The 14433-nt window shown below is 41.7% G+C and overlaps 1 protein-coding gene across 1 annotated transcript in view; it reads right to left on the reverse strand.

The window, feature by feature from the left end:
* Window positions 1-2573: 2573 nt before the first annotated feature.
* UPF1 (UPF1 regulator of nonsense transcripts homolog (yeast)) overlaps window positions 2574-14433 on the reverse strand; it is a gene marked incomplete at its 5' end in the record, with an annotated part of 16282 nt that continues 4422 nt past the window's right edge. The window contains 18 exons of the mRNA XM_010283266.1: window positions 2574-3289; window positions 3408-3530; window positions 3979-4196; window positions 4544-4705; window positions 5240-5321; window positions 6055-6229; window positions 6928-7070; window positions 8073-8229; window positions 9829-9946; window positions 10161-10374; window positions 10815-10958; window positions 11145-11259; window positions 11489-11653; window positions 11931-12049; window positions 12171-12330; window positions 13176-13284; window positions 13480-13578; window positions 13768-13852. Of these exons, the coding sequence (XP_010281568.1) occupies window positions 3411-3530; window positions 3979-4196; window positions 4544-4705; window positions 5240-5321; window positions 6055-6229; window positions 6928-7070; window positions 8073-8229; window positions 9829-9946; window positions 10161-10374; window positions 10815-10958; window positions 11145-11259; window positions 11489-11653; window positions 11931-12049; window positions 12171-12330; window positions 13176-13284; window positions 13480-13578; window positions 13768-13852 (2385 nt within the window). The remainder of the gene's footprint in view (window positions 3290-3407; window positions 3531-3978; window positions 4197-4543; window positions 4706-5239; window positions 5322-6054; window positions 6230-6927; window positions 7071-8072; window positions 8230-9828; window positions 9947-10160; window positions 10375-10814; window positions 10959-11144; window positions 11260-11488; window positions 11654-11930; window positions 12050-12170; window positions 12331-13175; window positions 13285-13479; window positions 13579-13767; window positions 13853-14433) is intronic.

Consider the following 14433-nt stretch of genomic DNA (forward strand, 5'->3'; position numbering starts at 1 on the left):
CCTTTCACACCACTCACAAGAGGTAGCGGCGCGGCCCTGGGCAGGGACCCAGCTTCGCACCATCTCCGCTGAGCGGCGGCGATCGTCGACTGTGTCGGGGGTTAGGCTTTCCTGACACGGGGGAAGTTTGCTTTTTTTTTTTTTTTTTAGCACAACAAGGGGGTAAACAGAAAAGGAATCTGAGTTAGACTTGAATTTTTTGTGGTTTTTGTTTTTTAAATGTGAACCTGACTACATAGCATAGATTATTTTTTTGTTGTTGTTTTTGTACTGATGATGTATTATCTTCAAGGTCTGATGAAGTATGACCTAGCTAAGCTGGGCCTTCTCCCTCCAGGGGAGCACCAAGGGTTGAACCACTGTGGGGTTTGCAGAGGAAGCGTCTTCCTGGCCCCGGGGGTGGTGTTTTTGCTAACAAACCTCCCTGAAGGGGTAGCTGAAGACCACGACTGGGGCAGCTCGAGTACTTTAGTTGTGTAGCGTAGTGATGCGTTCAGACGTATTTCTCGACAGCGCTGTGGACTAGCAGAGACCAGCCCCGCTTTACTCCAGGTGAGCAAGAGCTGTGCTGAACCCCCCATCAAGCACTTCAAACAGTGGAGGGCTTAGAGCGGGGAACCAGCCCTTCAAAACTCCTGCCGCTGCCCCTGCGCCCCACAGGTGGGCTCAGAATGGGCCCCTTGTGCCAGAGGGGGGAAGAGGGGGAAGAGGAGTAGGGTATTAACAGGTTTTTCACAGTTTGTTTGCTTATGCCTGTCTGCTCTGCACACACCACACTTTTGTACTAGTCTGTGTTTAAAAGAAAAGTAATAAACTTGGAAGTTTATACAATCAGACTAAGTTTTAATGAATGTTGCATGGTTTCATCATTGAAAGTTAGAGGCCGCCTTGAATGCAAGAGCTGTTTATTAATATTTTATTGATGACAAACAGGTTTAAAACAAACTGAGACAAAATCAAAAAAGAGTAACACCGTGCTAGCACTGATGTCTGGATTTATAAAACTCAGAGTAACTGCTACAAAGGAAAAAACCAGCACAAAGCAGAGGCAAGCATTCCCATCAGTGAAATAAAGGGGGTGAGGGGAGAGGAGGGGGTTACATTACTCAATGGATTGCATTGCACAGAGGGTTACAGCTTAAACCTATTTGAAAAGTCTATGCAACTATGCAGCCTACAGAAGGAAAAAAAATTAAAAAGCCCTTCGGCAATGTTAATAAATAAAACAGTCCATCTTACAAGGAAGGAAGGTGGCCTGTGTCTCCATTCTTTCACATTTTAGAAGTCTAAACTCTGGAGGCTTTTTGTGAGTAAAGAATGGTTTTCATTTCTGGAAAGTTTCTTTCGCAGTTCTCGAACTACGTTCGCTGCAGGACTGAACAAAAATTCTGAACACCTGTTCCATGTTTATGTGCACGCTACTCACGGTTTGTGGGTATGCTACACCAGGTCTGCACTGGGGGAGAGACACTCTTGAAAAACTACAGCAAATACAGGTTATGAAAGTGGGTCAACAATCTACAGAAAGGACAGTAATGAAAGGGCTTTCCCCCCCAGTTACAAAAAGCGGGGTTTACATCATTTAAGTACATTCATATGAGAGGTATTTTGAGTTCCCCCAAAAAAAAGACTAGAAACACTTGGAGCCCTTTGAGTATAAAGCTAACTTAATTCAAACTTTAAAAACACCTAGGTTAGTGAATCACACTCTACTGATCTTTGCCAATTGGGAGGTAGAGGTTAGTCTAATTTAGGGATCTGATAAAAATGGGTCTGTAGGAATTTTAAGTTCTCTGCGCTGTTTCTAAAAAGGTTTAGACAGAAATAAAATGCTCCCAGTGTTCCCATATGACTTATTTAAGACATGGGTACAACTTAGAAATTGGATGGCTTCTCTTATGTGCTGTTTTCAGTTTTGACTTCCAGCTATTTCTCAAGCCAGCATTGATGGCACAGCCGTGTCCACTACCTGAAAAATAGGCTCCGGGTTTGGTTTTCAACACCTGAATCTTTCAGCTATCTGCATTAATCACCGAAGAAGCCACACAAAAGCCTAACCCATTATCTCTAATTATACCCAGCTACCAGAGGCCACCTTCCAACAACTGCCTGCTTTGTCCGTTTTTCCAACCTGCTTCGGTAACGTTGTAGAGTCTTTACTTCAAAACCAATATAATCCCCAGTTTCCACTACGTCTTCCCCAGAGCTGAGGGAGTGAGTAAAGCAGGCCTGTTTGTTAGCATCTTTTCCTCCAGGGCCGAAGGGCACAGGAACCCATCCCCTTTCAAGCGCAAAGTTCATCTTACAGAAAGGCTTGTTTTTCACAGAGTAGAGTCCAGACAGTAGCCAATTAAAGCATACAGAAAACACTTCGAAACCCTCCTCCTGCTCGAGCGCGCAGGCTCCTTTCACTCTAACTGCTATCCAATGTAGGAAGAAGAGGCTGATTGCTGCAACTTTAAATCACACTGAAAGTTCTCAAGGTTGGTGCTCTAATTTAGTTTTGTTTTAAACTTTTTGTAAGCTTCTCAGAACAAGGATCTCCCAGGTCCACCACTAAGAATTCAGAGACAAAACTTCTAAAAATTCAGTGCTCCTTTGAAAGAATCTCTTAAAACCACCTTGTCACGAAAGACCCGTTCAGAATGTGGGCGACACGATGACACTAGGATTTCAGAGCCAGTGTTGGACAACAAAACCTGCATCTCAGAGTTGAGCATCAGCTGCATTCCGCTGGATTTCTGCTTGGCTTGCTGTCACTTAGTCAGGAACTCTCCCTCTCTCTCTCAAGATACTCTGCTTCTAAAGTGTAAACAGTTACTGCTAAAATATAGTACCCCTTTACAACGAGAACAACTCTGAGATGAGGGTTTTCCTCTCCCCATCTGCTCTGAAAAGTAATGCCCTGCTCGCAAAGAGAAGTATGGAATGAAGTGAAACCTGCTTAAGGCCCTTCTCTCGAGCTTGTTTGACTGGGGGAGCAGGGACTCGGCTGACCACTCATTTCAGGGTGAGTTGCCTTCCCAGTGAGGCGCCAGCCAGTCCTTCGGTGCTCTCTCTCCTCTCCGGTCAGTCTCCTTGTCTCAGTGAGCTAGCAGTGGGCTCTCTCGCGCGCGCTCCTTTCTCTCTCCTCTCCGTTGGTTGGTTTCTTTCTCCTGTTGCTCTCACACAGTGGTGCTTCAGTTTTAGCAGTGGAAAACAGGTATCCATTTTATTTTATTTTTTTTATTACCCAGAATAAAATGCTGATGAACTAAGCTCCACACAAGCTTAGCTCTTCTTCCTCAACCTGAAAGCAAGAAAGCAAAACGACAGCTGGGTTAGGGACCTCACTCTCAAGGCAAACACTGTGTTTGTGAACTTAAATCAGGGGTAAGAAGCAGAGGAGTGAACCTCAGGTGCCTTACACTCTAATACTGTGACAGTCCCGTCACTCCGCCATGTTGATATGCACGTTCACCCTGGTAAGTAGAGTCCTGTGACAGCGCCACGTCAATCTGAGATTTAAACTCATCACCAAGGTAACTGTCCTGAAAATGAAAGTGTGTGTTAAGCCTCTAACGTTAACTCAGTATCAAGCTCAAGTGCTCCCTTACAAAGCAGAATACCTGGCAGCCGAGGTTAATTGTAAAGTCTGAGAGGTTTTTGCTTGTTATTTGGTTTTGGGTTTTTTTTTTTTAAATTTACTCTTCTTGCTGCAGAATCTCCACAAATACAAAGGTTTTGCAATAGCTGGCCGTTGAACACCCAAGCAGTTCAAAGTTAGGGCTTGAGTTGAAGTCTACACATGCAGCATCACTAAAAGTAAAATGCCCGAGTCCACCAAATGGAGGAGTATGAAATGCTGTGTCCGAGTCACTGAAAATGGTTTTAGCTTGTTTTCCTCAGTACTAGGAAACATGGATGTGCATGCGCACAGTTCACTGCCATAAAACCTGGGAAAAAGAGCAGACTGACTATACATCAAACTCTGCTTACCTGTGATAATTCTGGTTGGGAGAGCCCAGGCTGACTCATCTGTGATGGCTGACTCATGGAGATATACCCCTGAGTCAGTGGACCCTGGGAGAAAGGCTGGGACACCACATCTTGGCTCGCTTGACTGTTTGGAAGATTTGACTGACTAGTTCCAGGAATCCCAAAACGATTTTTCTGGCGCCCACCGCGACCAGTCTTCCCCTTTGGCGCCCCACGTCCTGGAAAAGCATTTAACCCAACCGACAGTGAGAAGTCTTACGCGTGCAAACACGTGGCAATTAACTGTTTCTATAAAGACTCGATCACTCACAAGAGGCAACGTTTTACGTGTACTCAAGGTAGCAGGTGCAGAGATATCAAAAGGCAGAACCTCCAGCGCAGACATGGCAAAGGGACACTCACTGGAGGCTGCAGGGCCGCTGCGTTTGTACTCCATACAACTCATTTACTACTGAAGCACATCATCTACTCTCACCAGCGCTGCTGCAGGAGTAGCAAACACCATTCTCCTATTCTCCCATTTCAGACTTAAAACGTGGCTTTTGTACCACCCCTTGCCCCGTACCTGCAGCTGGTCCGTTAGCCTGGCCAAAGTATCCTGGTGGCGGCATCGGTGGCATCACAAGGTTGAACGGGATAGGAATGTTCATAGCAGTGACATGGCTGGGGCCAGCACTAATCATCCCGATCTGGTCGTGGGTTTGGAAGTACATGTTGGATGGGCGCCCTGGAGAGAGGAGGAAAAGCCACGATTTCAGACGTACCGAATATTTAAAAATCAATTCATATTCCTGCTTTTAACAGTAATGGGAAGACTTGTGAGCAGGATAAACCAGAATTTGAAAGGACAAGCCTTTCACTGCCCAGAACCATGAATACTTCCAGTTCACCGTTTATTCCTCACTTCAAAATTTCAGAGACCCATATAACACATGCTCATCCCTAGCCATTTATTCTTCTACAGCCCCATCTGAGATTCCTGAAACGCTTACACACACGCTCCCTTCCCCCTCATTTTTTTACTTGCTCTGCAGCCATCAAAGTTAGACTGGAGGGACTTCTATATAGAGAGCAACGTCTCTGGATACTTAAGCAGTATCCAGGCACATCATGAACATTTTCAGTTCTTAAAGTCCAGATTTTTCTGTAATGCCTCTTCAAACACCTAGAAGTTTCAAGTGTCCAAGATACTATGCCCCAAGGACCGGGTGGGGAAAATAATAAATCTACAAAGGTGTTAATTTTGATAGGCTTCCTTTACCTTGACTGCTCCGGTCATAGACAGATCCTGGAATAATAGCCTCACGTGCATCATACATGGCAGTTGTCATGAAACGGGCACCCTGGAAGCATTGTAGGCGTTAGACAAAGCCTTTGCATAGAAAACTTTGCACAGCAACTTCAGCGTAAGTTATTTTGGGTAAGAATCCAGCTGAACTCCACGGATGACGGATACTTTACAAGTGCTGAGGAAACCAACTAGTTCTAATGCATGGAAAACATCCAATTATTATTTCAACTACATCACGAAAAAGAAAAGATTTTACAGGCAGCCTATCTCAAACTGTGAAAAGTTTTGACAAATTTTCAGCCTTTAGAGGCTCTGATGATAGTTCTCTCTCGCTCTATTCCTACCACAGTCCTTTCGCGATGGCTGGCAAGCTTCCCCCCGTCCCTTTGAACAACTGCTTATGTTAAAGAACTAAGTATAACCCTCAATCTGCAGGTTTTAACGTACAATGCTATGAAGTACACGCGCCTAATGAGCTTGCCATTTCTACACAAAACAGTTACTTGATATTTCATTCACCTCAGAAGTTACCCCCTCATAAAATTTTGCAGTAAATAAAGACCAAAAAAGGCACCAAAAAGGCTTTTCTACAAATGTTCAACTTAAAAACAGTTGAAGCAGCAACTTACTTGGGTCACACTGCATTCACTAGGCAACAGAAATGGAAAGTTATGGGTGTGTGAAGGTATGTGGGTGACTGTTTATTCCATCCATTTATAATTGATCAATCAACCTCCAATTGCTTCATGCCACAAACATCCGAGACACAGGAGAGACCAACTTACTGGGTTGATGGTATTGACAAGTTTCCGGGGCTTGCTGAACTGCATAAGGCTTTCCCGGAGGTTATTCAGTGGTCCCTCCACCAGAACCTTCTGCTCCTTGTAGTAATTCAGCAGGTGATTCCAAAGTGGTTGTTTAGACAGCGCTTTTGGGTTGCCAACAATAATTACTCCATACCTGTACAACAGCAAACAGAGAAACTAAAATTACTTTTGACTAAAAATAAAGCCACGTTACATATTAATGGCAGAATAGCCTCAAAGTCAAATCTCTTTTGCAGTAAATCAAGGCACCATGACAGCAGGTGTAGGAGACCCCGATACAATTGTTTTGTTTACAGCAGATGATTTCTGTAGTATGACAAAACATTTGAAAGGAGATTGCTGCAGCCAGTTTCTCAATAATCACAAGCTTCCTTTTGCAGGCTTGCCAAACACGTCCATGTACTCAACCAACCACACCGTACTGGTTTAAAGCTTGCAGAAACCAAGGAAGCCAACCAACGTAGCATGACTCCACATTACCTTTCTCAGTAATCAAACCCACTTTAAGAGGAGCAAAATGGTAAAAAATGGTTGCTGGAACAGATAAAGAAGCAGACGAAGGGAAGAACTCTGTCCTGCAAACAAAGGGGAACAACATGCTGGATTCTACAGACTGCTGATGCCAAATGGTAACACTGATTAAGTTGAGACTGCTCTTGGTAAATTGTAGGAAATGTGGAAATCATTCAAGGCTCCTTTAAACCAGGTGTGGTGGGGAATGCGCCTGCTGCCCACAAAACACAGACCTTTTGTTTGTCAGACTCTATCACTGCTTTAGCAGACCAAATCAGGTCTCTAGAACAGCTAAAAATTTGCCCCATTTTACTTTACCTTGCTCTTGTAAGAGCTACATTAAGACGCCTGGGGTCATTCAGAAACCCTATCCCTTGGTGTTCATTGGCCCTCACACAAGAAAGGATAATAAAGTCCTTCTCTCGACCCTGGAAGGCATCCACACTTGCAATTTCCACTTCCTGAAACAGAGGAAAACATGTAAATCACGGAAGCACAGGGCAAAACAGTTACGCTACCAACAGGCATTACAAAATGTGTTGGCCGTACACTAGGAGTTCCCATCATTTGCCAAAAATGTTATTTTTTGTAACGACGAATGATTTGGTAATTCCACTGGTCACTAAATAGTTTCCTAAAGGAGAACAGACAGTCTCAGTTTAGGACAAATTACTTTTATGTCCATTGCTTTATGGTCCTTGTATTTCCCCCAGAACTGGCATTTGTGCTACGGAAAGCATCCCATTTCTAGGTACGCTGCCAAAGACTTCTGACTATTCCAAAGTCTTGTAGTAAGACAGCTCCAAATTAGCACTGCTGCTCCCAGCTACCAAGAAACCTGAATCAGAGACACAGATCATTCCTGGCAGAAATAAAAGTATTTCCACCAAGTTTTCCTTCAGTGAAAACACTGACCAAGTTTTCAATATTGCAAAACAGACTGCATTAAACATACAACCGCCTTGTTTGTAGCAACAATTTTTAATGGTTGGTAGGGGAGTTCCACTGATGCGAGAACATATTCCCAAGCAAATAAATAGTATGACCATCAGAATTTATGGAGCTTGGTTTCCTGCATGTCTCTTAGCTTGATGCTTTTATCTAAGACACAAGCTGACTGAAGCTTTTCCACAGCTGAAGCTGTGACCTCTCCCTTCTGTGCCTCAGCGAGTCCTCAGAGGATGGACTCACTGAAGCCTTCCTTTCAACAGAGACCTTAACAGGGCTTTCTCCTTTATCTGACCAACTGCTCCCCCGACACTTACTGGCATTTGATACCTCCTAAACTCTTCTCCCTGGTCCATTTTAACCACAATCAACTAAAAACCTCAAAAAGTACTAAAAAATAAACAGGCTGACGCCTAAGAAGCCAGACTAAAAATGAAAATACTGTGAGGTTTCATAATATTGGACTCTTCTAGCTTCTCTGCATCCAAGTGTTCTCGTTTGCAATGACTCCATACCTGGTAGAGCTTTGTATGCAAGGAGCCACTGAATTGCATGTACTGCACCAGATAGGATCGTTGACCTTCATAAGGAGTAATAATGCCAATCTGATCTGGTTTGGCACCAGCTTTCAATAGCTTTGTAGTTATCTTCTCCACATTGGCAGCTTCCGTCCTAGAAAGAAAGATTTGTTTATCCAAGGAGAATCAAGGCATTAGGTCTAACTTTTTTTTTTAGACCCACTAACTTGCAAAAACTTGAACATGTATACCGTGCTAGCCTTTTGACAAAAGGCTCCTTCAAGAAAAAGATCAGTTTTACACTGCATTGCTCAAGCACCCTGATTAATTTGGCTTCAGCTTTGCAGGAACATTCACGACTATCACCTCTTGACTTAGGCCATACATAGATATTCTCAGCCAGAGCAATACAGGCAAAAGCCAGTATCTAAAAAAAGTCTCTAACACAGAAATTTCTCCTTAATATATACCTCCACCTTCTCAGAACTACAGAACTACACAAAATTCATTGTGGCTATCATTCTGAAATGGAACTACTTAGTAGAGTTAAATGTACACGTGTATTTTGAATGCGATCATTAAAAATGCTCCAGCCTGCTGTGCAAACAGATCCTTCAGTTGCTTTATCTTAAAGTTTTAAATATAGAATGTTTTTAATGCCAATCTCCCTGTCAGCCAACTATTGTGCCATTTGTTTGTGCACAATCTGGCCTGCTGCATTCAGCAGTCTTGCACATGCTGTTCATGAAACAGAGAGATTAAAAATATCACAGCAGATATTTTTCATAAGTTGGTCTGGTTTCCCTTTCAGGCACATGAACAAATGCACACAACCAAGAGGAGCAAAATGTTTCAAGCTCAGTCTTTGAAAAATAAGTTCCAACGTGCAGAAAAAATGGAATGAAGAAAGAAAATTAAATTCCCGTCCCTTTCACACCCCCGCCAAAATCCAAGGCTTAGGACTCTGCTTCAGGAGCTATTGGAATTTTGGCTTTGAAATGGGACTTGATCAGCATTTCCTCCTGCAACTGCAGTCAGTTTACTTGCTGGCCCAAATTAATCCCACATATTAGGCGCTTAATTGTCTCACGCTCCTTATGCTACCAGTGAAGGAAAACACACACCTCCACAGAACAATTCAAACCCACTTAAGATGCCTTTTTCTCTTCGTTTACTGTAAAGGGAGCCTGGGGCAAACCAACTCCAAAAGGCGGCTCAGCCTGCACTATCCTTGATAGCCGCTTTTATTAAAAAAAGCACACAAGCAATTGCAATCATAGCTGTTAATAGGAAACAGCATTTTATTAATTTAGGAGTAGTGCAGAACATACGAATCGATAGCACTGAAGTACTGTATCCCAGCACACAACACATTTGAGGTCTCTGGGCTGGCTCATTTGAGGTATAGATACCACCTTCACAGAAACAGAAGGTAACTTTTCTTCAAAAACACAAGCGTGCCTTTAGCTGTTAGGCCTTTATTCACACACCATGGCACACACAAGTTATGGTGAATACAGAATACTATGAGTTTTGCTGCAGAGATTCTGAAGGATAGAGAAATGCTTAGATACGTGGTTTGCAGTGAGAAGCGTGTATTGCACTTTCCCTTGACTTCATTAATTGTGACTGTCTCCAAGGGATGTCACTGGATTTTTAAACACATTCATTTAACATTCTCCCTTACATTTGAGATACTTAAAAATACTTCGCCCCAGTGTAAGTTTGTATCTCAGCGCTGAATTTTGTTTACCTGTTCAAGTAAGAGGTGCCTGAGCTGGCAATTTCTTCCTGTCCTTGTGTAACATAGAAAAACATTGGCTTATCTGGCTGTGGCCACTGGAAATCAAAACCTTTTTTCACACGGTCCGCTGAAGAGCACAAAAACAGCAAGTAAAAAAAGTTAGCACTGCTTTACTAGAAAGAACACCCATTTTCATATCAAAGCACCTCAAGGACTCAAAACTCTAAGTGCACTCTTTTTAAGCAAGTGTATTAAAAACTCATCTGGATTAAAGAATCCTTCCCTTTGACCCTTAATGAATGGAAAAGCAAGTAATTTGCAGAAGTACTAGTCTTGCTTACCTGCAGTAACACCATTCTGGAGTGAACCCTCATAGAAGATATTGGATGGAAAAGCACTGAGTGCAGGATGCATGCGATACTGCACTTGCAGGCGAATCGGACGAATCCCCAGCACCACCAACCTCTCAAAGAGAGATTGAGACAGGCCAGCCTTCGCAGCTTTTTTACACATCACAACAGGACCAAGCTGGCAGTGGTCACCTACAAGAATAAGCTGTGGAAAAGAAAGTTTGATCTCGGTTGGCATTTTCTGAAACTTGCCCAACAGCTAGAAACGACAGCAATATCCTACTGCAAAATATATTTAGGCACTATTCAGTCTGATTTGTTATAAGCTTCAGGCTTTAATCTAAGGCTTACAAACCTTTAGTGTCAACTAGCTATTCAGCCGATCATTTTTGAATAAAATCTTATTCAGTCTCCAGATTGTTCCAACAGGACCAACGTGTTCTAGACAGAGATTATACCACGGAAACAGAAAACCAACAGGGCTAACACAAAATAAAGTCATTTAGATCTATATTATGGAAGCGCCTTCCATGACTAGAAAGGATTTTGCATCCCTACATGCCTACACTGTGAATGTTACTGCTTGATGCTACTTCCACTATTTATAAACTCTAATTTTCTCTAATGAAATCCAATGGGTCCTACCTGTTTTGCTCCCAGGACAACTGGCACCATGCACTCTGGCTCAGTAGCCTGTGTGCTTTCATCAATCAGAATGGAGCGGAACTGCATTTTTGCAAGTCTTGGATCACCAGCTCCCACACATGTGCAACAGATCACATCTGCATTCTGAGACAAACACAACTGAAATTAATCGAGTAGAAAATCAACAGACAATACTTCTACATGGAAGAGTATTCAATACCTTTCCAGGAATCCCCCCAAAAGTAAAATTGCCTCTGCAATTGAGGCAAATTGCAAGCCTCAAGTGGCAGAAAACAGATATTGAAGCTGCTAGAACCAGTGGAACCTTACCATAAGTAATTCACGCTCTGCTGTTCGTTTCAGTGCACGGTAACGTTTCTCATCAGCAGATGACAGTTCTCCAGTTTCATCTTTAAGCTGCTGCAGTTTCTGAAGCTCTGGCATGCTGCAAAAAAGGAATTTTGCTTTATGGCCTAATTAAAAACTTGGTAGGATTACAGCGGAACTCATTTGTAAAAGTAAACATGACACATGTATAGAACCAAAAAAGTTACCACATCAAGCAAATACACATTGTCATCGTTACACAGTTAATCGTTTGTGTCCATCACAACACTTAAGTTGTGCGTTTTGGGTTTTTTTTTTTTCCTCTGCCCCCCTCAACCATTTCTTACCTATCCATGTTTCTGATCTGGTTATGCAATGCCAAGAAGGATACAGGAGAGTCAATTGCCTCACGACTTTTAGCACACAGACGAACCACTTTCAGTCCAGTTTGATGGATCTTCTCAGTCAACTGATCTACAGCTATATTACTCGGAGCACAGACTAACACAGGCCTTAAAAAAATTAAGCAAAAAAGTAAGTCTCAATGAGCTTTAAACTTTTTTCCACTAGACTTGTAATAAAATCATGTGTTGTAACACATGTCCCCTAAAAATACGCTGGGGAAGAATTTCTTTCTTAAATAAGCACAAGTCTTCCCAGAAAAATATACTTTTAGAAAACCTTTTTAGTTCAATCATACAAGGTACTTTAATTTTTAAAATCAAGTTGATTCTTTGGCCATTAATAAAGTAACCTCATACATACAGATTTAGAGAGAATAGTTCTTACCCATTGCCCTGTCTAGCCAGATGATAGACGATTGTGGCTGATGTCACTGTTTTTCCAGTACCAGGGGGACCCTGAATAAGGCTCAGAGGACGCTGCAGGACAGTCTTCACAGCATAAACCTGTAAAAAGAAGTTACTGCTATTCAGCATTCAATGTGCAGGAAGTTACAAAGCTGTTCAACCTCTATTCATAAATCCTTTATCGTATTCTTTGCGTGTAGCAAAAAGGAGATGAGGTTACCTGAGAATGGTTGAGATCAGGAAGTCCTTGTGCTGTAAAGCGCTTTGGCAACTGGCATTTAATAATTACATCTTCTACCTCATGACCTAACAGTTTGTGATAGATGTACCCAGACACTGAAGTCTCATCCACAGCAAATGTTTTTAAAGCACTCTGCATTCTGAAATGAGGGAAGGACAGAAAAAAATAATTAAGTATTACCTCAAATACGGCTCTCCACAAGTGTCCTACATAAAGGTTAATCAGACATCAGGCACAAATTAAAGTATACCTTGGGAAAAGAGAACAATGTAGAACACTTACTAACAGGATTAAGAGATAAAAATTAGACTGAGAACACAGATCTTGTTTTCTCCCATGCAAATACCACAGAGTATTATAACCACAAAAAAATACATAGAGAAACACCAGCTTTGACAGAATCTGCAATAGTAATTTTAGGTGCAAGATTTGAAGAAAATTTGTACTTGGTAATATCTCTTTCAGAATAATAAACAAACTCCTATCTTACAAAATGCAGTACAGGCATGTCTGAAGCCTACTGACCCCATGGCTGATTCCAATGCCTTGAAATTTCAGCTAATTAAAACAATTCCAAGTTTAGGAAGGCAAACTAAAATCAGAACGCACTTCATGATGTCAGGAAGCTGAACTGCAAAACAGTTTTTCTTCTTACATTCCAAGTATTACTAAACATACGGTAGAATTCCCCCCTTTGGTTTATGCATTACCTTGATGCATTTGCAACAAATCTTAAGAGCGCCTTCAAAATGAGAAAAATTGGCAGTCTGATGGCATTCAGATTAATTCCATTTCTAATAAAACTGAGGCCTGTTGCTCTGTGAAGCCAATTTCATGTGTTCATGGATTTGAAACATTCAGCATAATCAGATTTCCGATTGCTAGTGCCATGAAACAATGGCATGTTCAGAAATTCCCACTGAAGGTAAAGGGAAAAATATGCACCAACTGCACCCATTATCTCTGAAGTGCTCTCTTCAGTACCTGTCAAACGAAGTAGACTTCCATACAAAATCCACTTGGAAGTTATGAGTAACTTCCACAGGCGCTCCAACGCTGCTCCTCAGTTCAATGGCTATCTCATCACCATAATCTGTAGAACCTCGTTAAGTAGTAATCTATAGCAAAATTTTGAATTTTATTTTCCCCAATTTTGATTTTTTAGCAGATCCCCATGACACATTAAAATAATCTCAAAATTACTTGTATAATTTTGAAAGAAATTACTCATTTCTCAGATTTCAACCTCCAATTAAGCCTTCCTGAAGGCTCACCAAGTAAAGGATACTATCAGGAACTTTGATAACATGACCAATTCCTTTCCATAAAGGGGCCAGGTCTCCTTTATACCTCAAGCAGATCTCATCTCCTTGCATAAGACGCATATCTATAAGGGAAGGAAGAACGGAAAAAATGCTCTCAGAATATTCAAAGAACAACCATCTCCCAACACAAAAAAAACTTACAGTACTATCCTGTATCCCACGCCAGATGACCACAGTTCTTTAAACATCGCTATTATTCACCGGGCATAAAAAAACAACCCAGCAAAAACATACAATCAAGCTGTCATTACCTGAATCAGTCTTTGGCAAAGTGAAATAAGCAATTCTTTTCTTGTTCAAGCCCAGGTCCCATCTGACCGTGATGTTATCTTGGGTCTAACGGTAAAGAAAAGGCATCTATTACATTCTTAAAGAGCTGTTTGCCAGCTACCACAGCCCTCACTGTCCTATACTTCAAAATAGCACAGAAACACCAAACTTGCTATTCCAATGTCACAGTATAGACAAGTATCTGTATTTATTCTTACGGACTGAGTTAACACCGTCTGCAGAAGATAATTCTGTTCAAGAGAGTTAGTTAATGAGAAACAAAGTTTTAATCACCACCTGTGTTATTCTCTCCCCTCACTTTTAAAGTATTAAGTGATTACATAACCTCACATAATTCAAGTTTGACTGGAAACTCTGACTGACAAAGGTAACTGCAGGTTATATGGATAACAACATAAAAGAAGGTGGCCAAGTTACAGTTCTACGATAGAATGCAGTTCTTGGAAAGATAAACTTTGAACACAGAGACAGATGTTCAAGTGTTTCAAGCTCGTTTTTTAAAACCTCAGTTTGAAGATTTTTCTTTCCTCTTCCTGCTATCATACATCACCATTACTACTGTAATTACTGTGATGTAATAGTACTGTAATGAAGACACTTGTTTCACTTGAGCATTCCTGATATGC

The sequence above is a fragment of the Phaethon lepturus genome, unplaced genomic scaffold (assembly GCF_000687285.1).
Source record: "Phaethon lepturus isolate BGI_N335 unplaced genomic scaffold, ASM68728v1 scaffold12703, whole genome shotgun sequence".
Lineage (NCBI taxonomy): Eukaryota > Metazoa > Chordata > Aves > Phaethontiformes > Phaethontidae > Phaethon > Phaethon lepturus.